The sequence below is a fragment of the Xenopus laevis genome, chromosome 1S (assembly GCF_017654675.1).
Source record: "Xenopus laevis strain J_2021 chromosome 1S, Xenopus_laevis_v10.1, whole genome shotgun sequence".
Lineage (NCBI taxonomy): Eukaryota > Metazoa > Chordata > Amphibia > Anura > Pipidae > Xenopus > Xenopus laevis.
The window spans coordinates 80,835,724-80,863,586 of record NC_054372.1 but is presented as its reverse complement, the minus strand read 5'-3'; the positions used below and the strand labels follow the sequence as shown (position 1 = coordinate 80,863,586).

At 41.3% G+C, this 27,863-nt stretch overlaps 1 protein-coding gene across 21 annotated transcripts in view; it reads left to right on the top strand.

The window, feature by feature from the left end:
- ptprs.S (protein tyrosine phosphatase receptor type S S homeolog) overlaps positions 1 to 27,863 on the top strand; it is a 380,500-nt gene that overhangs the window by 165,641 nt on the left and 186,996 nt on the right. For all 21 annotated transcript variants that reach the window (XM_041579815.1, XM_041579826.1, XM_018243490.2 and 18 more), the window contains one exon: positions 4,488 to 4,621. In XM_041579815.1, coding sequence (XP_041435749.1) covers positions 4,488 to 4,621 — 134 coding nt within the window. The remainder of the gene's footprint in view (positions 1 to 4,487; positions 4,622 to 27,863) is intronic.

Below are 27,863 nucleotides of genomic sequence, written 5' to 3'. Positions count from 1 at the left end.
AAGTGCAAAAAGGCATGGAAAGCCAAGAAACCTGCTGATTCTACACGCAAACTGTCTTGAAATCTTGAAGGTTCCTGGGGCCTCTTCCATGAACTCTGATCTTCGGTTCTTTCCATAGATTTTTCAATTGGATTCAAGTCGGGCGATTGACTGGGCCATTCTAGCACCTTTATTTTCTTTCTCTGAAACCAATTGAGAGTTTCCTTGGCTGTGTGTTTGGGATCATTGCCTTGTTGAAATGTTCACCCTCATTTCATCTTCAGCATCCTGGTAGATGGCAGCAGATTCTCATCAAGAATGTTCTGGTGCATTTCTCCATTCAGCTTCCTTTAATTATATGAAGTCTGCCTGTACCAAATAAAAACTGCTGCCACACCCTGATGTTCCTACCTCCAAACTTCACTGTTGGTATGGTGTTTTTGGGGTGGTGTGCAGTGCCATTTGTCCTCCAAACATGGTGTGTGCAATGACATCCATAGAGTTACATTTTGGTCTCATCTGACCAGACTATATTCTCGCAGAATTTCATTGGTATGTTCAAATGTTTTACAGCAAACCTAAACCTGGGTTTTCGGTGGAGCATGCATAGGCCATGTCGGTTGAGTGCATTACTTTTTGTTTTCTTTGAAACAGCTGTACCTGCTAATTCAAGGTCTTTCGGAAGCTCTCTGTGACTGATTCTTGGCTCTTGAACAACTCTTCTGATGTTTTGCAACAATAAGGTTATGAAGGCCTTGCAAAAGCTCTTTGCTTCTTGTGTAATACCTTGGTAATGAGAAACCTGTTTATAGGGCCAGGGGCGATCCTGGCCCCTCCAGCGCCTGAGGCAGCAGCAGTTGCTGCTGCCCCCCCTCCCCCGGAAATTTGCTCTTAAAGTACCAGGAGCAGCATTTTTGCTGCCCCTGGTACCTAGTGGGGCGCTGCCGCCTGAGGCGACAGCCTCAACTCGCCTCATTGGCGGACCACCCCTGTATAGGGCATCTATTAGGACTAAACCAGCTGATATTAATGTGCACTGACGGGGGACAGGATTGCATTCTAAATTCTGACAGATTTCTGCAGGTTTCTTTGCTTCCATGACTTTTTGCACCTCCTTTTCTTCATGTGTTAAATACTTTATTAAGTGTAATAAATCCACTTTATTACACTTAATTTATGGACTTATTTGTTTTGAGTTCTTTGTATGTGTTTGTTACTTGTATTCTTACCGACATCTGGTGTAAAATTATTGTAGTCCCATTATAAATATATTTACTGAGAAAATTGTTGACATGTTCAATACTTATCTTCCCTGCTGTATTTGCCGCCTTCTGACTTTTTCCAGCTTTCAAAAAAAGTACTCTGTAAAAGAAATGCTCTGTTAAGCTGGCCATAGACGCAAATATCCATCTCCCGACCTGCCACTAACCATTCCGATCAAATAAAGTACAAAAGAACATATCAGCCGATGTTCTGCCCCTGACAGCATTCGTACGAAAGTTATGTCCGACAAAAGCTAGTGACAGTCTCCCTCTGAAAATCAAACGATCGGCAATACATACAAAGATATTATCAGCAGCCGACCGAAATCTTTTAACCTGTCCAATCGACCAAACGATGATCTCCGCCGGACCAAAAATGTTGGGACTCTCCACGCACGGTCCGAAAGTCGTCCGAATCCTCGATTCGTACAATCAGATCTTTGCGTCTATGGCCAGCTTAAGGCTGCACATTTATTTTCATGAATTGCTATTTATTACTCATCTTTCTTGTCTGTCCCTTTCCTATTCATATTATAGTCTATTATTTAAGTCAATGCATTAAGTTAATTTGGACCCCAGCAACTAGATTACTGAAATGGCAACCTGTATAGCTGCTGAATAAAAAGCTAAAAGTTAACTCAAAGGTGAACACTCCTTTAATGCAAAGTTTCTAGTTGTACTGGAGAACCTCAAATAATAAAAAATAAAACCTATTGCACATTTTCTTAGAATGTCACCATCTACATCATATTAAAAGTTTAACTCAAAGGTAAACAACCATTTAATGCAACATTTCTGGTTGTACTGGAGAACTACTTAGTCTGTGTATCTGTACAGTTACATGATTTTTATTTGTCCTTTTGCTGTATATTTTCCCCACATTTGTATTTAAATTCCATTACTGTGTTATGCACAAATATTTGTTTAAGATATTTTTTTATATTTATTTGTAGCTGCAAATAAATACTTTCAGGTGGGGAAATATTGGAAAAAAAATGAAATCATTAGATAATTTAAATATGTTCCTTTTTGCAAAAATGCTTCAATTTAGTTTTTAAACCTCTTCAGTCACCAGCTGTCTCAAGCCTTTCCTTAGGGGTCACTCTTGTTTACTCTAATGTGGGCATGAGTGCACTCTTAGGGGTGAATTCACTAAGATTCGTAGTTGCGCCAGGCGTAACTTCGCCAGGCGTAGTTTCTCCAGCGCTCCGCAAATTCACTAAAATCCGAAGTTGCGCACAGGGGTAGCGTAAGGTTGCAAAGTTGCGCTAGCGTTGAATCGCTAAGCGAAGTGAAGTTACGCTAGCGATGGTTAATTTGCATACGGCGCCAAATTCAAATTTCAATGGAGGAATACGTAGAATCACTACAAATGCCTGGGAAACCTTCAAAACATCAAATAAATTTTTTTTTTTTGCCCTACACATGTGCCTGCTGTATAGTTAAGTTGCCATGAGTTAGGAAATGTAGGGGGGAAGGAGGGGAGCCCAAAAAATTTTTTCAATCTTTTTCAGCCTATCACCCATAATATAGAAAAAACGCAAGCGTTTTTTGGGACTTAGAAAAATTTTGAACTTTTTTTGAAGCAATCCCTATCTACTCTATTGCGCTTCACCTGGTCTGAGGTGGCGAAGGAAGACTAGCGTAAAAGGTAGCGTTCAGTACCCTGCGCGCGTTAGTGAATTTGCGTAGTTACGTCCGTAGCGAAAATTCGCCAGGCGTAAGGGTGCGAAGTAACACTAGCGAATTTACGCCAGTGTTCGTTAGTGAATTTGCGAAGTAACGAAAATGCCCAACGCTAGCGAATTGACGCTAGCGTTAGGCGCTTCGGCGCTTAGTGAATTTTGCCCCTTAGCTTTTACTATTTGACAGATGGCTGTGGAAAACCTACCAACCATTCCATGCTGATTACCAAGTACCTGCTCCTGCTTTGCTTTGTGTGCCCTTATTGTATAAGTAGATTTGTGTGAAATAAATATTCAATCAAAAATCTAGATGATCTGCCAAGAACAGGGGAAGAAATGAAATATTAAAATAAACGGCTAAAAATAGTTATTGCTTTTTAGTTGCAAAGTTTATTATATAAGCCAGAAACGGTGCATAGGTCTAGTCACCTATAGTCACTATAGTTGCACTACAGTTTCAACTCATGGTATCCATTCAACCCAAAAGTTAAAAAAAAAACAAATAAAAAAAAAATCCCCCCTTACCCTACATAGACCCCTCTTCCCCCCCCCCCAGCCTAGCTATTCTGCGGGCAAATGCCCCTAAGTCTTTTATTACCCCTCCGTACAGATTCTGTCCAGTGGAGTTCACGGCAGCCATCTTCTTCTCTTTGGTAATCTTTGCAATGAGACAGACGTAGCGGCGCATGCGCAATTTTCTGTTTGTCGACAACTGCGCATGCACCGAAGCTCACGAAAATTGCCTTAGCGACAGTCTCATTCCAAAGATTACCAAAGCGGCTGAAGATGGCGCCCGGGAACTCCGCTGGACAGAATTTGCACGGAGGGGCAAGTAAAGACTATGGGGCATTTGCCTGGGATAGCAGCTAGGCTGGGGGGAGGTAGGGGGGGGGTATGTGTAGGGTTTTTTAAACTTTTGGGTTTAGTTCTTTAAATGCATTACAATCTTAGAATGCTCATAAATAGTGTAGGACATTACAATAAGGGCCTTGACATGGCACGTGAGCCTATATATTTTGGCCAAAGTGTGGTACTAACACCTCATTTTTTGTAATAAATGCAATACAAACTTAGAATGCTCATAAATAGTTTAGGACTCACGTTACAATGAGGGGCCTTGACATGGCACGTGAGCCTATATATTTTGGCTAAAGTGTGGTACTAACACCTCATTTTTTGTAATAATTATTTTTAAAATCAAACTGTGCTCTGGCAATTTTTCTCTTTCTCTCTGTACAAATATTGGCTTTTTATCGTTTATAGTGACTGGTTGAATCCAGATTGTGGGTTAGACCAAAAGCTGGCACAAGGTCTAGCAGCTGGTCTGTGTTTCATGCAAGAATATATTAGTCTGAGAATTTACATAAACCTATACTTTAGTTTAGATTGTTCCACTCGTCTTTGTTTTTTTCAAAGGTTATTCAGTAATATTCTAAGTAAAACTAGAGAAAATGTAAAATGGTGATATTTTTTTTTTTTTTAAGAGATCGAAGAGAATCTTTGACTGTTTTCTATCAGCATTAGCATGCGCTGTCTCACATGGTATTTCACAAATCTTTAGTCCCAGGTCAACCTATGAATTTCCGAGCTGAAGCTAAATCAGAGACCAGCATTGTCCTTACTTGGAGCCCCCCACGTCAGGACAGCATTGTAAAGTATGAGCTTAGCTACAAAGAAACGGAGCGAGGCAATGAGGTAAATGTCACATGCTTATTGTTAAATGTTGTGCAGAAATCTTCCTTTTTCATTTAAAGTAAAATTAAACCCCCAGAATGAGTACTTTGACAACAGGTAATTTATATCATATTATATCGTATTAAGTATTATATTATATTTAGACTATTAAAGAATCTTCTTAAACTGGAATAAATATATAAATCAAAAATATTGCACTTTTAAATTTTTTATCTTGAGCCACCATTTTGTGATGGTTTGTGTGCACCCTCAGAGATCACCAGACGAGAAATAATAGTTATATTTGTAACAGGAAGAAGTGTGGAGAGTAAAAAGAGAGAGCGAGAGACAAAACTTTGTCCATTAATTGGCTCATGTGACCGAACATGTTTGTTTGCCCTTGATCTTTTTGTGTGCTCTGTAACTTTTATGATCACAGGGGGCGGCCCTTCATAATTAAAATGAAAATTTTCTGTTTAGGATTACTCAGTGGTACATATTACTGAAAAAACATATTTTTTATGAAAATGTTATTTAGCTAAAGCAGGGTTTTATTTATAAGCTCTTTTATAGAGACTTAAATTATTCAGGGGTTCGGTTTCTTTAAAGAATTACTGTATTGGTACTGTTCTATCTGTTTTTAAATAGATTAATTTAATAAAAATGTATTTCTGAACATCAAACAATATCATGGGGCAAATTTATCAAAATGTGCATTTAGAGCTTAATAAATAAAAGCTCACTCAAGTTATATTCATTCCTATGGGAATTTTAGAATTGTATTTATCAATGGGTAAAAGTTCGAACTCACCATTTGAAAAATACGGTTCTGAAAATAACAGGGGTGAATAGAACGTGGTTGAGTTTTAATACAGTAATGGAATTTCTTAATCTCTAAACTCACATTTTGATAAATCTACCCTTAAGTGTCCTATATACCAACTCCTGGGCCCAGCGTCGGACTGGGCCGACGGGAATCCGGAAAAAGACCCTGTGAGCCCCGCCCCCTCCCCCAATGTCCTGGCCCCCTCCCCCGATGTCTGGGCCCCCAAATAAAAAGCAATTGTTGCGCCGGTATCGTATGCGCGTTGGCGTTCTCGCATGTATGGGGGGGGCCGTAGTATAGTTACCCGGTGGGCCCCCCCATGTCCAGTCCAACCCTGCCTGGGCCCACACTTAGTTAAAGAAGACTGTATGTTGAACTGCACCACCCTATATAAAAAGAATTCAATATTTAGAAGACTTATTGATTCCTACTAAATTTTTATTTATATATATATATATATATATATATATATATATATATATATATATATATATATATATATATATATATATATGTGTGTGTGTGTGTTTTTATTTGTTTTCATTTGTACAATGCAGTGTAATACAGTTGTTCTTTACTTGTATCCTAAATATACATTCTGGGGCAAGACCTGAAAAAAAAAAAATCGAAAAATTGTGAAGGGGTGTAAATTGTAGAATCTGTTGGCCGTTGCAGTGGTGTATTTTGGATCTCTTGTCCGCTAACACTGCCAGGCTAAATAACACTGACCAGAAAGTCGTTCTACAACCCTTTACGAGATTTACTGCATCAGAGTGATTGACTGGGTGGAGATTTTCAGGCCATAGTAAGGAGAATACCAGCAAGTGTATAGTAATTGTTAGCAGTGGTTTGGCAAACCATGCTGCAACTTGTAAGGACCCTACTTATGTCTGGCCACAAGCCACCAGACTTTGGCCTAAGAGAAAATGGGGGGTTGTCAGCTTGGTATGGCCATAACCATTTGTGCCCTCTGAGCAGCCTATTTAATCTAATTTCAGGCTAAGTAGCAAGGCCTTGATAACTCCTGAGGTGCTGTGGACAAAATGCTTGCCAGTGCTTTTATTTTTTAATTAATGCTAGTTAGGTGGATGAGGCTTTCTTGGTCATTATACTTAGCCAGCAATTTTATTGTCAGCTGCAACCACTGCAGTTTTGTCACCATTTACACCTTGATATAGTAATGAGATCACTATTCTTATAATTTTTTTCAGTATTTATCCCATAATCAATATTTTAAAAGAATTTATATAAAAGATAATTTTTCGTAGGAATCAACTTCTACTAAGGGGCACATTTACTATTGGTTGAATATCGAGGGTTAATTAACCCTCAAAGTTAAAACCTCGACTTTGAATATCGAAGTCGAAGGATTTAGCGCAATTCGTTTGATCGAAATAGGATCGAAGTAGCGCAATTTGTTTGATCGAAGTAGGTGGTCGAAGTTTTTTTTAAAGAGACAGTACTTTGACTATCGAATGGTCGAATAGTCGAATGATTTTTAGTGAGAATCGTTCCATTCGATGTTGTAGTCGAAGGTCGAAGTAGCCAAAAAAAATACTTCGAAATTCAAAGTATTTTTTATTCTAATCCTTCACTCGATTATGTAAATGTGCCCGTAAATGTTGAATTCTCACATATAGGGTGTTCTGGTTAGATACACAGTCTTTTGTTAATTAAGTGTGGGAGCTCAGGAGTGGACTGATCTGGAGTGTATCTGAACTGATAGAAGTTCCTTGTCAATGTTTGCTCTGCTCCAGAGCTTTAGACTCTTTAATTGTGATTTATTACTGCAGATATTAATTTTGCTTCATTCATGAAGTTCTAATAATGACTGGGTTGGGGTTTATATTGTTGTAGTCAGGGAGGCAGAAAAAAAGAGTATTATTTTAAGATTTTATTTATTTAGGGTAAGGAGGCAAACAAACCACAAACCGCATCCCACAAAGGTAAGGTGTTTTGACCATTGAGTTGGTTATAGAAAGAATCATAGTGGCCGAAATGACTGTCCACATCTAGGAAAAACAATGGCAGCATCTGCCAGCCATTCTGCATTTATTTTCCATATTACCCTTTGAGGATGGAGCCCCAGCCTTCTGTTATTCCTAGGAAAATACAAGTGAAATAAAAGTTTGCTGCCCTTGATACTTCAGAAGCTGTAGAAAGATAAATGTTAGATTCATGTTTCACTATACATGTCATGTAATTGTGAGCTAAAGAACCTATCCTGGAGTTGAGTTACTGTGAAATTATTGGCAATTGTTTATGTACTGCTATGGATACTGCAGAATCCAGAGACTCATTGGAAAGCACCAGTTGAGAATATATAGCTGTCCAAGGGCAAAAGGCTAACAAAAGGGTATTTACAAGGGTTTTACAGTTTATCAGTAGTTCTTAAAGGACCAGTAACATCAAAAGAAATTAGATAAACATATAATAAAGTGTTGCCCTGCACTAGTAAAACTGCTGTGTTTGCTTCAGAAACACTAGTATTGTTTATATAAAAAAGCTGCTGTGTAGCCATGTGGGCAGCTATTCAGAGGAGAAAAGGCTCAAGTTACACAGCAGATAGCAGATAAGCTCTGTAGAACATAATGTTTTCTATTATCCACTATGTATCCTGTGCCATATAGCCCATTTTTTTTTATCAATTTCCACCATTGCTACTCAGCAGCTTGTTTATACAGTTAGGTCATAAATATTTGGACAAAGACCACTTTTTTATAATGTTGGTTCTGTACATTACCACAATGCATTTGTCACGGTCGGCACCCAACACCAGAACAAACACCAGGCACCCTGGTCTCAGCTCGTGCTTCACCAGTAGTGTGACCGCCTTTGGGCCTCGTTAGCAGCCCTCGGCTTACTTGGATGCCACCTGGACTTAAACGAGAGGTGCAAGATGAGGGTTCTGGATAGGCAGAGGGGCACGACTGTAAAGCAAAGTCTTTGGACAGAAGATCGTAGTACAAGGGGTCAGGCAAAAGAGTAGTCAGATCAGGCCGGGTCGAGGCAGGCAGAGAATAAACGTTGTCAGGCAGGCAAGGGTCAAACCAGGAAGTCAATCAGAGGGTTAATCAGAAGAGGTAGTCGGTAATCAGGCAAGGTTCAGAATCCAGAAGTCAAAATAGCCATGCAGGGGTCAAAACAGGAATCAAACAGGTTCAGGATATAGCAACAATAGCACAAGGCTCAGAAGCACCAGGAAACACAATCCTATCACGGGCAAGGTCCCACAGCCCTAATGGGCTTTAAATAGTGTTTGAATTTCGCGCCATTGCGCGCTGACGTCATTAGGTCAGCGCACCTGCGCCTTTAAATTACACAAGAACGCGACGCGCGTGTCCTAAGACGCCGGCGGCCTAATGGAAGCCGCTTGTCGCGGCGGGCGTCCCCGCCGAGGGGGCGGCAGGCGTCCCTGCCATCCCCCCACTAGACCACAAGGTACGTTCCTTACATTACCCCCACTCTAGGGGGGGCCACTGGACCCCCAGGCTTACCAGGAAACTTAGCATGGTATTGCTTCTTGAGGCGGTCAGCCTTGATGTTCTCTACTGAGACCCAAGAGTTCTCCTCAGGACCAAAGCCCTTCCACTTAGTGAGATATTGAAGTTTACTCCTGGATCTCAAATTCAGGCTGACCTTCAACCAATACTGGGGGAGGAACAGACAAATGACAAACATGAGTGGCAGGTTTCAAGAGGGAGACATGAAAAGAATTAGAAATTTTAAAATTAGCAGGTAACTGAAGACGAACAGAGGATGGGTTAATTATTGCAGTGATGGGGTATGGACCTATGAACCTGGGACCCAGCTTGGGGAACTTTCAACTTAATATTTTTGGTGGATAACCATACTGAGTCTCCTATCTGGGTGCTTCCCTATGGGTTTTATCAGCAGCTTTCTTTAAGGCAGATGTAGCGGCCTTAAAGAGAGTCATGCATCTTAGACCAAACCTTAGAAAATCGTTCCACTGAAGAGTTAGCAGTAGGTACAGAGGAACCAGAACCGGAAAAAGAAAAAGCTTTGGGATGTAACCCATTGACAATAAAGAAAGGGGACTCCCCAGAGGAAGAATGGGTAGCATTATTGTATGCAAATTCTGCCCAGGGTAATAGTTCAGACCAGGAGGACTGATTATCAGTCACATAACACCTGAGATACTGCTCAAGAGATTGGTTCACCCTTTCAGTTTGACCGTTGGTTTGGGGGTGATATGCAGTGGAAAAGGAAAACTCAATCCCTACTAAAGAACAGAAAGCATGCCAAAACTTCGAGACAAACTGAACCCCCCTGTCCGAAACAATATTTTCAGGAAAACCATGTAACTTAAAAATGTGAGTAATGAATAGATCAGCCAAGGTTTTAGCAGAAGGGAGGTGTGGAAGGGGAATAAAATGGCCCATCTTACTGAACCTATCCACCACCACCCAAATCAGTCTTCCCTTGGGAAGGGGGCAAATCGACAATGAAGTCCATCGAAAGATGGGACCAAAGTTTCTCAGGAATTGGTAAAGGAATTAACAGACCCTGGGAAGAGTTATGAGATGATTTTGACCGTTGGCAGATCGGACAGGAGTTAACAAAGGCCTTTGCATCCTGTTTGAAGGAAGACCACCAGACAAAGCGGGATAACAGAGACACCGTCTTAGAAATGCCAGGATGCCCCCGCCATCTTAGAATCATGAACCTCCTTCAACACTTGTTCCCTTAACTCCTGTGGAATGAATAACCTCCCAGAGGGAGTATCCACCGGAGCAGATGATTGTACAGGGGACAATAAGGAGGAAAGGTCAGATTCAAGTGCTGCTACAATTACCTCCCTGGGGATGATGGGGATGCACTCGCTAGACTCAGAGGAATCGGACTCAAAGCTTCTAGAGAGTGCATCCGCTTTAGTATCCTTGGAACCAGGCCTAAACGTTAAAGAAAAATTGAACCTGGTGAAAAAAAGCGCCCATCTGGCCTGCCTAGGATTTGAATGTACAGAAGATTCTTATTTTGCTCCCTCCATCAGATGCCGCCATTCCTCAAAGGCCCATTTAACAGCCAACAATTCTCTATTCCCGATATCATAGTTGATCTCAGCAGGAGAAAATTTCTTAGAGAAGAATGCACAGGGATGCACCTTGTTGGTTGTTGGATGCCTTTGAGAAAGGACTGCCCCTGCCCCAACTTCAGAAGCACCTCTACTATAAAAGGAAGTGCAGTGTCGGGGTGTCGAAGAATGGGGGCAGAACTGAATTCCTTCTTGAGGAAGTCAAAAGCTTGTACAGCTTCAGGAGGCCAGATGCTGGGGTCAGCACCCTTCTTAGTCAAATCAGTAATGGGGGCCACAATTAGGGAAATTTTTTTAATAAACTGACGATAGTAATTTGCAAACCCTAGGAACCTTTGGGTAGCACACAATGATTGGGGTTGGGTCCAATCCAGTACAGCTCTCACCTTGCCTGGATCCATTTCAAGACCCTTGCTGGAAATATTAAACCCCAGAAACTGAACGGAAGTAACCTCAAAGATACATTTCTCCAGTTTTGCATAAAGATTATTTTCCCTGAGTCTGCACAGGACTTGATGAACATGATTTCTATGTTCACCCAAGTTAAGAGGAGAAAATTAAAATATCGTCAAGATAGACCACTACGAATATCCCCAGCAGGTCCCGAAAGATGTCGTTGACAAATTCTTGGAACACTGCGGGTGCGTTACAGAGACCGAAGGGCATTACAAGATATTCGTAGTGGCCGTCCCTGGTGTTAAATGCAGTTTTCTTCTCATTCCCCTCCCTAATACGTATGAGGTTATAAGCGCCCCTAAGATCTATCTTAGAATAGATCTTAGCACCCTTAACCTGGTCAAACAATTCAGAAATTAAAGGGAGGGGATAGTGTTTTTTTATGGTGATCTTATTGAGACCCCTATAATCTATACGGGGCGTAGACCACCATCCTTTTTCCCAACAAAGAAGAAGCCCGTCCCCGCAGGGGAACTAGAAGGCCTGATGAACCCTCTTTCAAGGTTGTCCTTTATATACTCCTTCATTGCCTGGGCCTCCGGCAAGGAAAGAGGGTATGTTCTACCCCGAAGGGGAGTAGACCCATGAATTATAACTATAGAACAATCATACTGCCTGTGTGGAGGTAGGGTTTCTGCAGCTTTCTTAGAAAATACGTCAGCATATTCAGCATATGCTGCAGGTAAACCTTCTAAAGAAGTAGTTGCCACCACCTGAGGAATACATGAACCACCACACTTAAGACCCCATTGAAGAATCTTCCCTGATACCCAGTCATGAGTATGAGGATTATGGGTCTGAAGCCAAGGTAACCACAAAATAAGAGGAGAAGACGCACCCTCAATGATAAAAAGCCTCTCACTGTGATGATTATCAGAGCACAAGGAAAGGGACACAGATTTTTTAGTTACCAGGCCTGACCTTAAGGGTTTTTTATCAACTGCCAAAATCCTCATAGGAGGAATTAGAGGGGTTAAGGGAATACCAAATCTTGCCGCAAAGGTGGCATCCAGAAAATTCCCCCCCGCCCCTGAATCCACAAAAGCGGACACCTTGACAGAGCCCGTAGGCCATGTGAGTTTAACAGGTATCAAAATCCTAGAGGTAGACTGGGGAGAGGAAACTTCTGCACCCAAATGGAGCTCCCCTTCTCCATTTAGGCTTGGAAGTTTCCCGGACTCTTAGGACATAAATTCAGGAAATGACCCTTTTCCCCACAGTAAATGCAAAGACCAAGGGAACGCCTGCGGGCTTTTTCCTCAGGGGTTAGATGGGATATGCCCAATTGCATGGGTTCCTCCAGAGGTTGAACCATGGAAGGGTTAGGGGACTTAACATTGGACACCATATTAGAAAAGTTATACTTAACATTGGTAAACCCAGAATGCAAAGAAGAACCCCTTTCACCCCTTCACATCCTATCTACCTGGATGGCAAGTGACATGAGATCAACCAGGTTGGAAGATAAAGGGTAATTTACCAAGCTATCTTTGACAGAATCAGACAGCCCAATACAGAACTGGCTGCGAAGCACCATGTCGTTCCACCCAGTCTCCACTGCCCACCGGCGGAACTCGGTGCAACGAAGAGTGGGGGAAAAAGCTGAGGTATAATTTACATGCCTCTTGGAACACGAAAAATTTTGACCTGTCCCCATTGAATTTATCAGGAAACACAATTTTGGGTTCATGGGTTTTCGGATACATTACCCAACAAAGCCGGAGAACCCACAGGAGTGGCCACAGGAGGGGTGACTACTGGAGCTGTAGACTGAACAGAAGCATCCAGTCGACGGGTCAAATTGTGGAAACCTTGCATCAGGTAATCTTGCCTCTGCTCATGTTCTTCCAGGCGCTGTAACAGTGTGGTAAGTAACGCTTCAGTGGTGGAAGGAGCAGCGGCAGCAGCAGCAGCTCGACCTTCTTCATCCGTCTTGGGCCCGTGATAATGTCACGGTCGGCACCCAACACCAGAACAAACACCAGGCACCCTGGTCTCGGCTCGTGCTTCACCAGTAGTGTGAGCCTTTGGGCCTCGGGAGGAGCCCTCGGCTTACTTGGATGCCACCTGGACTTAAACGAGAGGTGCAAGATGAGGGTTCTGAATAGGCAAAGGGGCACAACTGTAGAGCAAAGTCTTTGGACAGAAGATCGTAGTACAAGGCGTCAAGCAAAAGAGTAGTCAGATCAGGCCGGGTCGAGACATATGGGGAATAAACGTTGTCAGACAGGCAAGGGTCAAACCAGGAAGTCAATCAGAGGGTTAATCAGAAGAGGTAGTCGGTAATCAGGCAAGGGTCAGAATCCAGAAGTCAGAATAGTCAAAATAGCCAGGTAGGGGTCAAAACAGGAATCAAACAGGTATCAAACAGGTTCAGGATATAGCAGCAATAGCCAAGGCTCAGAAGCACCAGCAAAACACAATCCTATCACGGGCAAGGTCCCACAGCCCTAATGGGATTTAAATAGTGTTTGAATTTCGCACCTGCGCCTTTAAATTACACAAGAACGCGCCGCACGCGCCCTAAGACGCCAGCACATGCTTAATGGAAGCCGCTCGACGCGGCGGGCGTCCACGCCGAGGGGGCGGCAGGCGTCCCTGCCGTCCCCCCACTAGACCACCAGGTACGTTCCTTACAGCATTTTAAATGAAACAACTCAGATGCAGTTGAAATGCAGACTTTCAGCTTTAATTCAGTGGATTGAACAAAAAGATTGCATAAAAAATGTGAGGAACTAAAGCCTTTTTTTTTTTTTTTAAACAATCACTTCATTTCAGGGGATCAAAAGTAATTGGACAAATTCAAAAATTGAAAATAAAATGTTAATTTCTAATACGTGGTTAAAATCCCTTTGTTAGCAATGACAACCTGAAGTCTTGAACTCATGGACATCACCAGATTCTGGGTTTCCTCCTTTTTAATGCTCTGCCAGGCCTTTACTGCAGTGGCTTTAGGTTACTGTTTGTTTGTGGGCCTTTTCCGGTCTGAAGTTTAGTCTTCAACAAGTGAAATGCATGCCCAATTGGGTTCAGATCAGGTGACTGACTTTTCCATTCAAGAATATTCCACTTCTTTGCTTTAATAAACTCCTGGGTTACTTTGGCTGTATGTTTTTGGTCATTGTCCATCTGTATTATGAAAGCCTCCCAATCAATTTGACTGCATTTATTTTAGCTGGTTTTGAGCAGAATGTATGTCTCTGAACACCTCAGAATTCATTTGACTGCTTCTGTCCTGTGTCACATCATCGATAAACACTAGTGTCCCAGTGTCACTGGCAGCCATGCACGCCCAAGCCATCACGCTGCCTCCGCCATCTTTTATAGATGATGTGGTATGCTTTGGATCATGAGCTGTTCCACGCCTTCTACATAGTTTTTTTTTGCCATCATTCTGGTACAGGTTGATCTTGGTTTCATCTGTCCAAAGAATGTTTTTCCAGAACTGTGCTGGCTTTTTTTAGATGATTTTTTTTTTTATAGCAAAGTCCAATCTAGCCTTTCTATTCCTGAGGCATATGAGTGGCTTGCACCCTGCAGTGCACCTCTGTATTAACTTTCATGCAGTCTTCTCTTTATGGTAGACTTATATCGACACACTTACCTCCTGGAGAGTGTTGTTCACTTGTTTGGCTGTTGTGAAGGGGTTTCTCTTCACCATGGAAATGATTCTGCAATCATTCGTCCCACCAATGTTGTCTTCTGTGGACGTCCAGGTCTTTTTGCGTTACTGAGATCACCAGTGCTTTATTTCTTTCTCAGGATGTACCAAACTGTAGATTTTGCCACTCCTAATGTTGTAGTTATTTCTCAGATGGGTTTTTTCTGTTTATTGCAGTTTAAGGATGGCTTCTTTCACCTGCATGGAGAGCACCTTTGACCGCATGTTGTCTGTCAAAATCTTCCACATAGAAGCACCCCCCCCTCAATCAACTCCAGGGCTTTATCTGCTTAATTAACAAAGGAATTGCCCACACCTGTCCATGAAATAGCCTTTGAGTCTATTGTCCAATTACTTTTGAGCCCCTTAACCCTTTACCTGCCAGCCATTTTGTCCTAGATGCGAACATCTACTGCCAAGCAGTTTTTAGATATTTTGCACTCTTTCACTTTAAGGGCCTTTCCTGGGGCGGTCTTTTAGTTTACCCAGCAAAACAATATATTGTTTTTTTCAGGACAACCTGAACTTTCAAAATATGCAGGAATTTTGGTGTAATTCTACTTCTGTAAAAAAATATTGGCTTCTAAGTGTCCAATAAAATGAAAAAAATCATGTTTCACAAAGAACAATCACATATATCAGAAACATCATTTACTTTATGTATGAGAACACAGCCTATTTGGAAAGGTCTATGTCTCCTGAACGCGGCAATACCAAATATATATAGTTTTATGGAGATTTCTCACTTGTATAGATCAAAATCTAAAAGCAGTACACAACCAAATTTCCAAAGCTCCGCTCCCCAAACGGCATACTTCTGCTTTCAAGGCCAAACATTCCACTAACAGTAGGTTTACCCTAGAAAACTACCCATTATTAGAAAGAACAGATTCTGGTGAATCAAAAATGGGTAAATATATCGTTGTACTCCAAACTACCAAGTTGCAATTGTTTCCTAAAGTTATAATGTTTTATAGAAATTGGTGAATTTTTTGAAAAATTACCTCAAAGCTTCCAATCTACAGAATCATATCTCCCACAAATCATTAGGTATCAATGTAAAACACCCCAAATATGAAAGCCTGGGGTCCGCTGAACAATTTGATGCCCAATATATATAGGTGTACCCAAACATGTGGCATATAGGGGCCCTAAAATATAGACACCTCATTTGAGCTATCAGTTCTGTAATTCCAGATACTGCAAAATCAACACATTTGCATCGTTTTGGGGGGGGTAAAAGTAGAAAAAAGTAAGTTCACCCCAGAAAACCGTATATTTTCGGAAACTACACATTCCCACGAATCTAAATTGGGTATGCATGTCTTTGTACTACAAAGTACCAAGCTGCAAATCATTCCTAAATGTGGTGATTTCGGTGACATTTCCAAAAATCACCTCAAAATTTCTACCCTGCAGCATCGTATTACCCACATACTTTTAGGTATCAAGAGAAATCACCCCAAATATGAAAGCCTAGGCTCCTCCGAACACTTTGATGCCCAATATGTATAGGTGTACTCAAGCACGTGGCATACAGGGGCCCCAAAAGGAAGACCCCCATATGGTCTGTCATTTCAGGTACAGCAAAATCAACACATTTACATCGTTTTGGGGGGGGTCAAAAGTAGAAAAAAGTAAGTTCACCCCAGAAATCCATATATTTTCGGAAAGTAAACATTCCCACGAATCTAAATTGGGTATGCATGTCTTTGTACTCCACAATAACAAGCAGCAAACCATTCCTAAATATGGTGATTTTGGCGACATTTCCAAAAATCACCTCAAAATTTCTACCCTGCAGCATCGTATTGCCCACATACTTTTAGGTATCAAGAGAAATCACCCCAAATATGAAAGCCTAGGGTCCTCTGAACAGTTTGATGCCCAATATGTATAGGTGTACCCACGCACGTTGCATATAGGGGCCCCAAAAGGAAGACCCCCATATGGTCTGTCATTTCAGACACTGCAAAATCAAGCCATTTACATCGTTTTGGGGGGGTAAAAGTAGAAACGGGTAAGTTCACCCCAGAAAACCATATATTTTCGGAAAGTACACATTCCCACGAATCTAAATTGGGTATGAATGTCTTTGTACTCCAAAGTACCAAGCCGCAAACCATTCCTAAATTTGGTGATTTTGGCGACATTTCCAAAAATCACCTCAAAATTTCTACCCTGCAGCATCGTATTACCCACATACTTTTAGGTATCAAGATAAATCGCCCCAAATATGAAAGCCTAGGTTCCTCTGAACAGTTTGATGCCCAATATGTATAGGTGTACCCAAGCACGTGGCATATAGGGGCCCCGAAAGGAAGACACCCATATGGTCTGTCATTTCAGATACTGCAAAATCAAGACATTTACATCGTTTTGGGGGGGTCAAAAGTAGAAAAAAGTAAGTTCACCCCAGAAAACCATATATTTTCCGAAAGTACACATTCCAACGAATCTAAATTGGGTATGCATGTCTTTGTACTCCAAAGTACCAAGCCGCAAACCATTCCTAAATTTGGTGATTTTGGCGACATTTCCAAAAACCACCTCAAAATATCTACCCTGCAGCATCGTATTGCCCGCATACTTTTAGGTATCAAGAGAAATCACCCCAAATATGAAAGCCTAGGGTCCCCTGAACAGTTTGATGCCCAATATGTATAGGTGTACCCACGCACGTGGCATATAGGGGCCCCAAAAGGAAGACCCCCATATGGTCTGTCATTTCAGATACTGCAAAATCAAGACATTTACATCGTTTTGGGGGGGCAAAAGTAGAAAAGGGTAAGTTCACCCCAGAAAACCATATATTTTCCGAAAGTACACATTCCCACGAATCTAAATTGGGTATGCATGTCTTTGTACTCCAAAGTACCAAGCCGCAAACCATTCCTAAATTTGGTGATTTTGGCGACATTTCCAAAAACCACCTCAAAATATCTACCCTGCAGCATCGTATTGCCCGCATACTTTTAGGTATCAAGAGAAATCACCCCAAATATGAAAGCCTAGGGTCCTTTGAACAGTTTGATGCCCAATATGTATAGGTGTACCCACGCACGTGGCATATAGGGGCCCCAAAAGGAAGACCCCCATATGGTCTGTCATTTCAGATACTGCAAAATCAAGACATTTACATCGTTTTGGGGGGGGCAAAAGTAGAAAAGGGTAAGTTCACCCCAGAAAACCATATATTTTCGGAAAGTACACATTCCCACGAATCTAAATTGGGTATGCATGTCTTTGTACTCCAAAGTACCAAGCCGAAAACCATTCCTAAATTTGGTGATTTTGGCGACATTTCCAAAAACCACCTCAAAATATCTACCCTGCAGCATCGTATTGCCCACATACTTTTAGGTATCACAAGAAATCACCCCAAATATGAAAGCCTAGGGTCCTCTGAACAGTTTGATGCCCAATATGTATAGGTGTACCCACGCACGTGGCATATAGGGGCTCCAAGAGGAAGACCCCATATGGTCTGTCATTTCAGATACTGCAAAATCAAGACATTTACATCGTTTTGGGGGGGGCAAAAGTAGAAAAGGGTAAGTTCACCCCAGAAAACCATATATTTTCGGAAAGTACACATTCCCACGAATCTAAATTGGGTATGCATGTCTTTGTACTCCAAAGTACCAAGCCGCAAACCATTCCTAAATTTGGTGATTTTGGCAACATTTCCAAAAATCACCTCAAAATATCTACCCTGCAGCATTGCATTACCCACATACTTTTAGGTATCAAGAGAAATCACCCCAAATATGAAAGCCTAGGGTCCTCTGAACAGTTTGATGTCCAATATGTATAGGTGTACCCAAGCACGTGGCATACAGGGGCCCCAAAAGGAAGACCCCCATATGGTCTGTCATTTCAGGTACTGCAAAATTAACACATTTACATTGTTTTGGGGGGGGGGCAAAAGTAGAAAAAAGTAAGTTCACCCCAGAAAACCATATATTTTCGGAAAGTACACATTCCCAGGAATCTAAATTGGGTATGCATGTCTTTGTACTCCAAAGTACCAAGCCGCAAACCATTCCTAAATTTGGTATTATGCCGACATTTCCAAAAACCACCTCAAAATTTCTACCCTGCAGCATCGTATTACCCACATACTTTTAGGTATCAAGAGAAATCACCCCAAATATAAAAGCCTAGGGTCCCCTGAACAGTTTGATGCCAAATATGTATAGGTGTACCAAAGCATGTGGCATATAAGGGCCCTAAAATTAAGACCCCCCCCCATATGGTTTGTCATTTCAGGTACTGCAAAATCAAGACATTTACATTGTTTTGGGGGGCAAAAGTAGAAAAGGGTAAGTTCACCCCAGAAAACCATATATTTTCGGAAAGTACACATTCCCACGAATCTAAATTGGGTATGCACGTCTTTGTACTCCGAAGTACCAAGCCGCAAACCATTCCTAAATTTGGTGATTTTGGCGACATTTCCAAAAACCACCTCAAAATATCTACCCTGCAGCATCGTATTGCCCACATACTTTTAGGTATCAAGAGAAATCACCCCAAATATGAAAGCCTAGGGTCCTCTGAACAGTTTCATGCCCAATATGTATAGGTGTACCCACGCACGTGGCAAATAGGGGCCCCAAAAAGAAGACCCCCATATGGTCTGTCATTTCAGATACTGCAAAATCAAGACATTTACATTGTTTTGGGGGGGGCAAAAGTAGAAAAGGGTAAGTTCACCCCAGAAAACCATATATTTTCGGAAAGTACACATTCCCACGAATCTAAATTGGGTATGCATGTCTTTGTACTCCAAAGTACCAAGCCGCAAACCATTCCTAAATTTGGTGATTTTGGCGACATTTCCAAAAACCACCTCAAAATATCTACCCTGCAGCATCGTATTGCCCGCATACTTTTAGGTATCAAGAGAAATCACCCCAAATATGAAAGCCTAGGGTCCTTTGAACAGTTTGATGCCCAATATGTATAGGTGTACCCACGCACGTGGCATATAGGGGCCCCAAAAGGAAGACCCCCATATGGTCTGTCATTTCAGATACTGCAAAATCAAGACATTTACATCGTTTTGGGGGGGGCAAAAGTAGAAAAGGGTAAGTTCACCCCAGAAAACCATATATTTTCGGAAAGTACACATTACCACGAATCTAAATTGGGTATGCATGTCTTTGTACTCCAACGTACCAAGCTGCAAATCATTCCTAAATGTGGTGATTTCGGTGACATTTCCAAAAATCACCTCAAAATTTCTAACCTGCAGCATCGTATTACCCACATACTTTTAGGTATCAAGAGAAATCACCCCAAATATGAAAGCTTAGGGTCCTCTGAACAGTTTCATGCCCAATATGTATAGGTGTACCCAAGCACGTGGCATATAGGGGCCCCAAAAAAGACCCCCATATTGTCTGCCATTTCAGATACTGCAAAATCAAGACATTTACATCGTTTTGGGGGGGGCAAAAGTAGAAAAGGGTAAATTCACCCCAGAAAACCATATATTTTCGGAAAGTACACATTCCCACGAATCTAAATTGGGTATGCATGTCTTTGTTCTACAAAGTACCAAGCTGCAAATCATTCCTAAATGTGGTGATTTTGGTGACATTTCCAAAAATCACCTCAAAATTTCTACCCTGCAGCATCGTATTACCCACATACTTTTAGGTATCAAGAGAAATCACCCCAAATATGAAAGCCTAGGGTCCTCTGAACAGTTTGATGCCCAATATGTATAGGTGTACCCAAGCACGTGGCATATAGGGGCCCCAAAAGGAAGACCCCCATTTGGTCTGTCATTTCAGATACTGCAAAATCAAGACATTTACATCGTTTTGGGGGGGGGCAAAAGTAGAAAAGGGTAAATTCACCCCAGAAAACCATATATTTTCGGAAAGTACACATTCCCACGAATCTAAATTGGGTATGCATGTCTTTGTACTACAAAGTACCAAGCTGCAAATCATTCCTAAATGTGGTGATTTCGGTGACATTTCCAAAAATCACCTCAAAATTTCTACCCTGCAGCATCGTATTACCCACATACTTTTAGGTATCAAGAGAAATCACCCCAAATATGAAAGCTTAGGGTCCTCTGAACAGTTTGATGCCCAATATGTATAGGTGTACCTAAGCATGTGGCATATAGGGGCCCCAAAAGAAGACCCCCATATGGTCTGTCATTTCAGATACTGCAAAATCAACACATTTATATTGTTTTGAAGGGGGCAAATGTAGATAAAAGTAAGTTCACCCCAGAAAACCATATATTTTCGGAAAGTACACATTCCCAGGAATCTAAATTGGGTATACATGTCCTTGTACTCCAAAGTACCAAGTCGCAAGTCTTTCCTAAATTTGGCGATAAAAGCAACGGTTTTTACATTTTTGAAAATCGCCTAAAAATATTGCAATTGGCCACATTTATCTCACCCAATTTCTTGCATACAATTGTAAAATAACATAAATATTTATGCCAAGGGACGACTGAACAGTTTGATGCCCAATATGCATAGATACACCAAGGCAGCTGGCATGTGCAGACCCCAAATAAAAATAGTGCATATGAGTTTTCTCCGCTGCCGATTCGCCTTCTGTGAACATAGACCATTGACTTCATATTATGTGCCTCAAGACCCTCCTTACAGCAAAGACCCCCCAAAACCATATGTTTTTGGAAAGTACACATTCTGACGAATCCAACAAAGATAAAGACGTCTTTCTACACCAAACTACCAAACTGCAAAGCTTTTCTAAACTTAGAGGTTTTTACAACATTTCTGAAAATTGCCTAAAAATGCTGCAGTTTGCCGCATTTTTCGCACACAATGTTTTACGTACAAAGAAAAATCACCCTAAATATGGACGTCAGAGGTCTGATGAATAGCTTGATGCCCAATATGCATAGATTTACCCAAGTATGTGGTGTGTACGGACCCCAAATGAAAAACATGCATATGAATTTTCACACTAGCCAACTAAGCTGCTGAAAACAGTACTCCAACTTTGCGTTATGTGTTGTAAGACCCCCAAACTGTAAAAAGCCCCCAGAACAGCATACATTTTTGGAAAGTACATATTCTGACGGATCAAACAAAGTAAAATCTATCATTCTATACCAAAGCACCAAACAGCAAAACTATACTAAAGATACATAAGGAAAAATAATGCAGGGATAAAATTGCAATAAAACCACAAAAATTGTGTAAATCAATGAAATAACAAAATTACTGATCCAACAGCATAATTAGTGGCCAAAATCGATTACCCAATAGTCATGCTGCCAAAACAAATGGTTTTTAGGGGTAAAAAAACACAAATTAGTAAAATGAAAAAGTAAAAAAAAAAAATCCCTCTTTGTGAGTTTTTTGTGTATACATGTGTATACACTTCTAAAAGTGGTGTGACAGTGTGTATATAAGTGTGAAATAAGTGCAAATAAGTGTACATAACTTTCCAAAAAAATTAAAAAAAAAAAAAAAAAATCTTTACTAAAATGACTGTGTAACTGTGTACAGATCTATACAATGTAGTGTAGTGTGTATGTAGTGTTTGTGTAGTGTGTAATTTAGCAAATAAAGGCCACTTACCATTGCTGGAGCAGGGGAGAGAGTCTAATCCTCTTTCAGCAGCGTGTGTGCTGAGTCACTGCAGTCAGGAAGTGCGTGGGCGTCGCCAGAGCAGCAGAGAGCAGAAGGAAGACGGAGGAGCTGGTAAGTTGCTTCTTTTTGCGATTTTAGGTCGATCCTGCAACAATCCTGTTGCAGGACCGACATGACAGCCCCCCAGCCTTGTTGCCCAGGGGGCTGTCAGCACTGCTAAGTCTCTGCAGAGGCGGCTAAAGCCGCTGATGCAGAGTACAGCATGTTAAACTGCAAGAACGTACAATGTACGTGCTTGGCAGTTAAAGCCCTTGCCTGCCAGAACGTACAGCGTACGTGCTTGGCAGGCAAAGGGTTAAATTAAGTCATTGTGTTAAAAAAAGTTTTTTTTATGCAATATTTTGTCCAACCCACTGAATTAAAGCTGAAAGTCTGTAGTTCAACTGCATCTGAATTTGTTTCATTTAAAGTCATTCATTTAAAATTCATTGTGGTAATGTACAAAACCAAAATTAGAAAAAAGTTGTCCATATTTATGGACCTAACTGTATGAACTACAGTAGTGTTTCTCAATCAAACAGATCAGTTTTACCATTGCAGGGCAACACTACTTTTTAATAGTTATTTTGCTGTAGAGGTTCACTATATATAACTCCTATAGACAATAGGGTATTTTTTATAAAACAAAATATTAGTATATATGGCATATTAATTTCATGTTTTATTGGCCTGAAGAACAAACAGTATAACATTAATTAAGCAGTGCTAACCCTTACATTTAATTTCCCAGCACACATAGCATTATTACTATGGTTCATTTTTTGGACAGACATTTCTATTTTATTGTCTGTTATAGATTATCATAATAATGTTTTGGGGCTTTAAATGTAAGCAGTTGCACTGCATATGTACTGTTATATGTTCTGGGCTAATAAATGCATTTCTAACATACCTATAGTGTTCCTCAACCATCCTTCCTCTCAAGTATATATCAGTGGAATTTGGTACTTAACCTGACGGGGCAAAACATACATTATACAGCGTGTTCCATGTCTCCTGAATGCACTAATTCCAAATATATATAGTTTTAAGAAGATTTCACACTTGCATAGGTGATACAAACTGCATACTTTTGATTTAAAGGCTAAACATGCCACTAACAGTAGGTTTACCCTAGAACAGGAAAGAACAGATTCTAACAAATCCAAAATGTGTGGTTACTGTATAGCTTTCTACTTCAAAAAACTAAGTTACATTTCTTTCCTAAACTTGTAATTTTTTAATAAAAATTGTGAAATTTTTGAAAGTATATCTCAAAGCTTCCAGTCTACAGCATCATACCACCCACATATCATTAGGTACCAAGATAAAACACCCTAAATATGAAACACAGTCCAAATTTTCTTAAAAGGTCAGCGCTAACTAAAAGCTCAGGGAAAAAGAAGTATGAAAAAAGAGAGAGATAAAAAAACTCTTATAGTGTAGTATTTTGTATGAATGCCAGTGTTCCACTGAACAGTGCATAGGTTTACTTATGTGTATGTGGCCTTTTAGGAGCCCCAAAATGAAGACACCCCATATGATCTATAATTTGTAATTTCAGCTACAGTAAAATCAACACATTTACAGCATTTCTTGAGGGGTAAAGCTACAAAAAAAGTACGCTCACCCCAGAAAGTTATATATTTTTGGAAAGTACACATTCCCCTGAATGAAGAGCTAATGTAACAAAGGGAAACCTGCAATGTTCCAGCTCCTTTTTTAAAATTATGGCATAAAATTCAAAACGTGCATATATTTTTCAGAAAGCAAAAAAATGTATCTGTTTCAACATTTTAAATGTTGAAATATTGGATTTACATGATTTTGTTCCTCCTACTGTGTTATTTTGTTTGCCACTTCAATTTTCTACTAGTACAGTGCTGTCCGAATTCTGCGTTACCGAGGGCCGGAATTTTTCTGGCGTACATGGTGGAGGGGCAATAATGGAAGCCAGTGTTGACCACTCCCTTTTTTTAAACCACACCCACTTTAAACCAAACCCATGTTACCAAAACACCGTGTCTTTATTATAGGTGGTAGGACACCAAAAAACCAAATGGCTGGTGCTCACTGCAGGGATATCACTCAACACTCCTATGAGAAAAATATGTCATATTAAAATATATCCTTAAATCCATATGCCGCCTCCCTCCCCTCCTTGGCACACCTCCTACTGCTGTACACTCCTCGACACACTGGTCTCTGATCCAGCCAAATATACATATAGCCAAGTTTGTTAAGGAGTATCTCCATACCTCCCAACTGTCCCTTTTTTGGAGGGATAGTCCCTCTTTTGACAGCTCAACCCGCAGTCCCTCATTTGTACTGGAAAGTCCCTCTTTTCTCTGCACTGAACAGCCAGAAAAAGAAACAAAGTTTCTCACTTAATTGGCTTTTAGCAGAGAGCCCAGAACAGCTAACAGGTGCAAATAAGATACTTTGTAACAATTTTGAAACACAAAAACACAGTTTAGATAAGGATAAATATTTTCAAACTTTCATAACCTGCCAAATTTTGTAAAACAAACATGGTAATTAGGGGGTGTGGCCACAGAAAGGTGTGTGGTCAAAAAATTTGCTGCGCTACGTGCGTAAAAAAAATTTTTGTCCCTCTTTTTACTTCCAAAATGTTGGGAGGTATGTATCTCCACGCAGCAGTTCCTTAAAATCAACAAGCTTTATTCAGGTTACATTTAAAACCATGAACAGGGACTTCACAAGAATCACACTTCCTCTGAAGTGCCAGAACGAGGCATGAAACGCGTCAGGTGATCACATTGTCATAGGTCAGGAAGTGTGATTCTTGTAAAGTCCCTGTTCATGGTTTTAAATATAACCTGAATAAAGCTTGTTGATTTTAAGGAACTGCTGCGTGGAGATACTCCTTAACAAACTTGGCTACCTGACAAGGGGGAACCCTGGGCCCAATAAACTGAAACCGCTGACCCTGGGACCAGCTGGGCAGCAAGGGAACCCCAAAGCTGCCTCCCATAGAAGAAATAAGCACCCACCACCCTGCACCTCTCCAAGTAGAAGGGAAGCACACTACACACCCAGAGTTATCTCCCTAAGGATCTAGGACCCTAGCAGAAAGCAAAGCAACCTTGAGAGTGGGAGGAATGTAACATATACCTATAAGAGCTCAAAGTATTACGGCCCATTAACTATTCCTGTGGATCCCATCCCAGGGACAACTTCAGTACCCCATACTTTGACACTTCCGGAAATACAGCCCAGGATATTGAGTGGTCCACAACACTAGGCAATAAGGGAAGGTTCGCTGCACCTATATAGCAAACAACCCCAGAGCTACTGAGCTGCCACCAATGAACTCCCGTTAACATGCATTAGGCTGCAACCCCACTCTTAGAGGGTGGACCCATAACAGTCATAACAGGCACCGAGAGAATTACAAAAACACTTACCCAACTGCCTAGCATGGGTCATCAGACATGTGACAAAAAGGCAGCTCCAGTTTATACCGTAGTTGGGCTATAGACTTAACATAGCCAACCCAGTAAGGCTAAATTACCCAAGGGGAAGGGACAACCACCCATCACAGGGGGGAAACACCCCAGAGCCCCTCTGATCTGATAACGCAATAAGGATAACCTGTTATGTTTGGTGCTAAATAGCCTGGACCACTTTCTAAAAATTCCCCTTCTCTGGACACAAAGGGGAAAAGTGAGGGGCTGTCTTGAGATACACACCTACTTCGGTTCAGCTCTGCTGCTGCACCAATACAGAAACGATATATTCGATATGACTGTGTCAACCCAGGTACTATGAAGACTTGAACTATACTCACATACATAACCCAAAAGTTAACTGCCCACGGGTAACCACACCCCTGTTTGCAATGTTATGGGAAAAATACCTGCCACTTTTTCAGGTGAGGTTGGGTGGGATGGAATTTATAGGATGTTACAGGTTTGTTTTTTATTTGTTGTCATGGTTACTGTATAGACACCTCAAAAACTGTGTTATGGTGTATACTCTGTTTCTTCACCCGCACAACAGTGCTCCGAATTGATAGTAATGGGGGCCCACTTAAGTGCCTTTCTTGGAACATCAGGGGTCTGAACTCTAAGTTCAAGAGAGCCTTAATGTTTGATTACATTAAAAAATATACCCCTGATATCATGTTCCTGCAAGAAAAGACTTATGGCAGACCTAGTTACGGATCACTATGGCCGATGTACTCATGGCATGCACGATAAATTGGAATACTTATGTTTCTCAGCCACCTACAACACCCTCTCACGCATTGACCTTGCCCTGGCTACAACAGATCTATTACCCTGGGTGGCCAAGGTGGAGTATCTGGAGTGGTATCTGACCACTCACCTCTACTGGTGCAGCTCAACCTCACCCCAGGACTCGGGGGGAATGCCTTTGGCGACTTAGCCCGCTATGGCTCTCACAACCTAACATGGAAGCAAACGAGGTTGCCCTTACAGAATATTGGAAACTTAACCCCGGCACTGCAGCCTTGGGTATTGTATGGGAGGCTTGTAAAGCCACTATGAGGGGAGCACTTACCACAGCAATAAAAGGGGCCAGAATAGAGGCGACTAGGGAGTTGGAAGAGAGGCAGAGAATGTCGGCTGAGGCAGAGAGAAACTACATTGAAAAGGTGGGACCTGAAACACTCTGCGCCCTTAGAGAGGCAGAAACTGCTCTAGAAGAAACTAGAATCAAAATGACCCGAAAGAGGCTGTTATATGCTTCCGAGAGAACATTTGACAAAGGGGAAAAGAATGGGAAAATCCTAGCCTATCTTTCCAAATCCCAAACTCCAACTAACACTATCCCAAAAATTGTCTCCCCCCTCAGGTGTCACAGTCACAAACCCCTCCCAAATAGCCAACTCCTTTGCCGAGTACTACCAAGACCTATATGCTACCAAAGCTAATTACACAGCAGATCAACTATTGACCTATCTTGATGCCATACCTTTCCCCCAATTGACATTGAACTCTGCCACCTCTCTAAATGCCCCCAGTACCTTAGTGGAAGTGCAAGACACAATAACATCCCTTCACCCCAATAAGACACCTGGTCCAGACGGCCTCCCCTCAGACTGGTACAAAACCTCCAGGGAACTCCTCTCTCCCTGGCTATATAAAACTCTAATGCCACATGCTTCATTTTATGTAGCACTGATACTTGTTATTCTAAAAGCAGGTAAGGATCCCCTTAATTGCAGTTCTTACAGACCTATTTCCCTTCTCAATACTGATGCCAAGGTGTTTGCAAAAGTACTGGCCACCAAATTAAAACAGGTAGTAAAGGAAATTATAGAACCAGACCAAAATGGATTCATGCCTAGTAGATCCACTAATGTGAATAACCGCAGGCTATTCACAAACATACTTCTAAACCAGTAACCAAGGCTCACGCATAGTAGTATCCTTAGATGCGGCTAAGGCCTTTGATTCTGTGGAAAGGTTATATCTCTGGGGAGTATTGAAGAAATTTGGTCTCAGGGACAAATTCATTAAATGAGTGAAGCTATTATATAAGCAACCAACAGCAAGAGGCAGATTGAACGGCTACTTGTCATCAACTTTTAACCTGTACAGGGACATCTGACAAAGATGGCCTCTACCACCACTTCT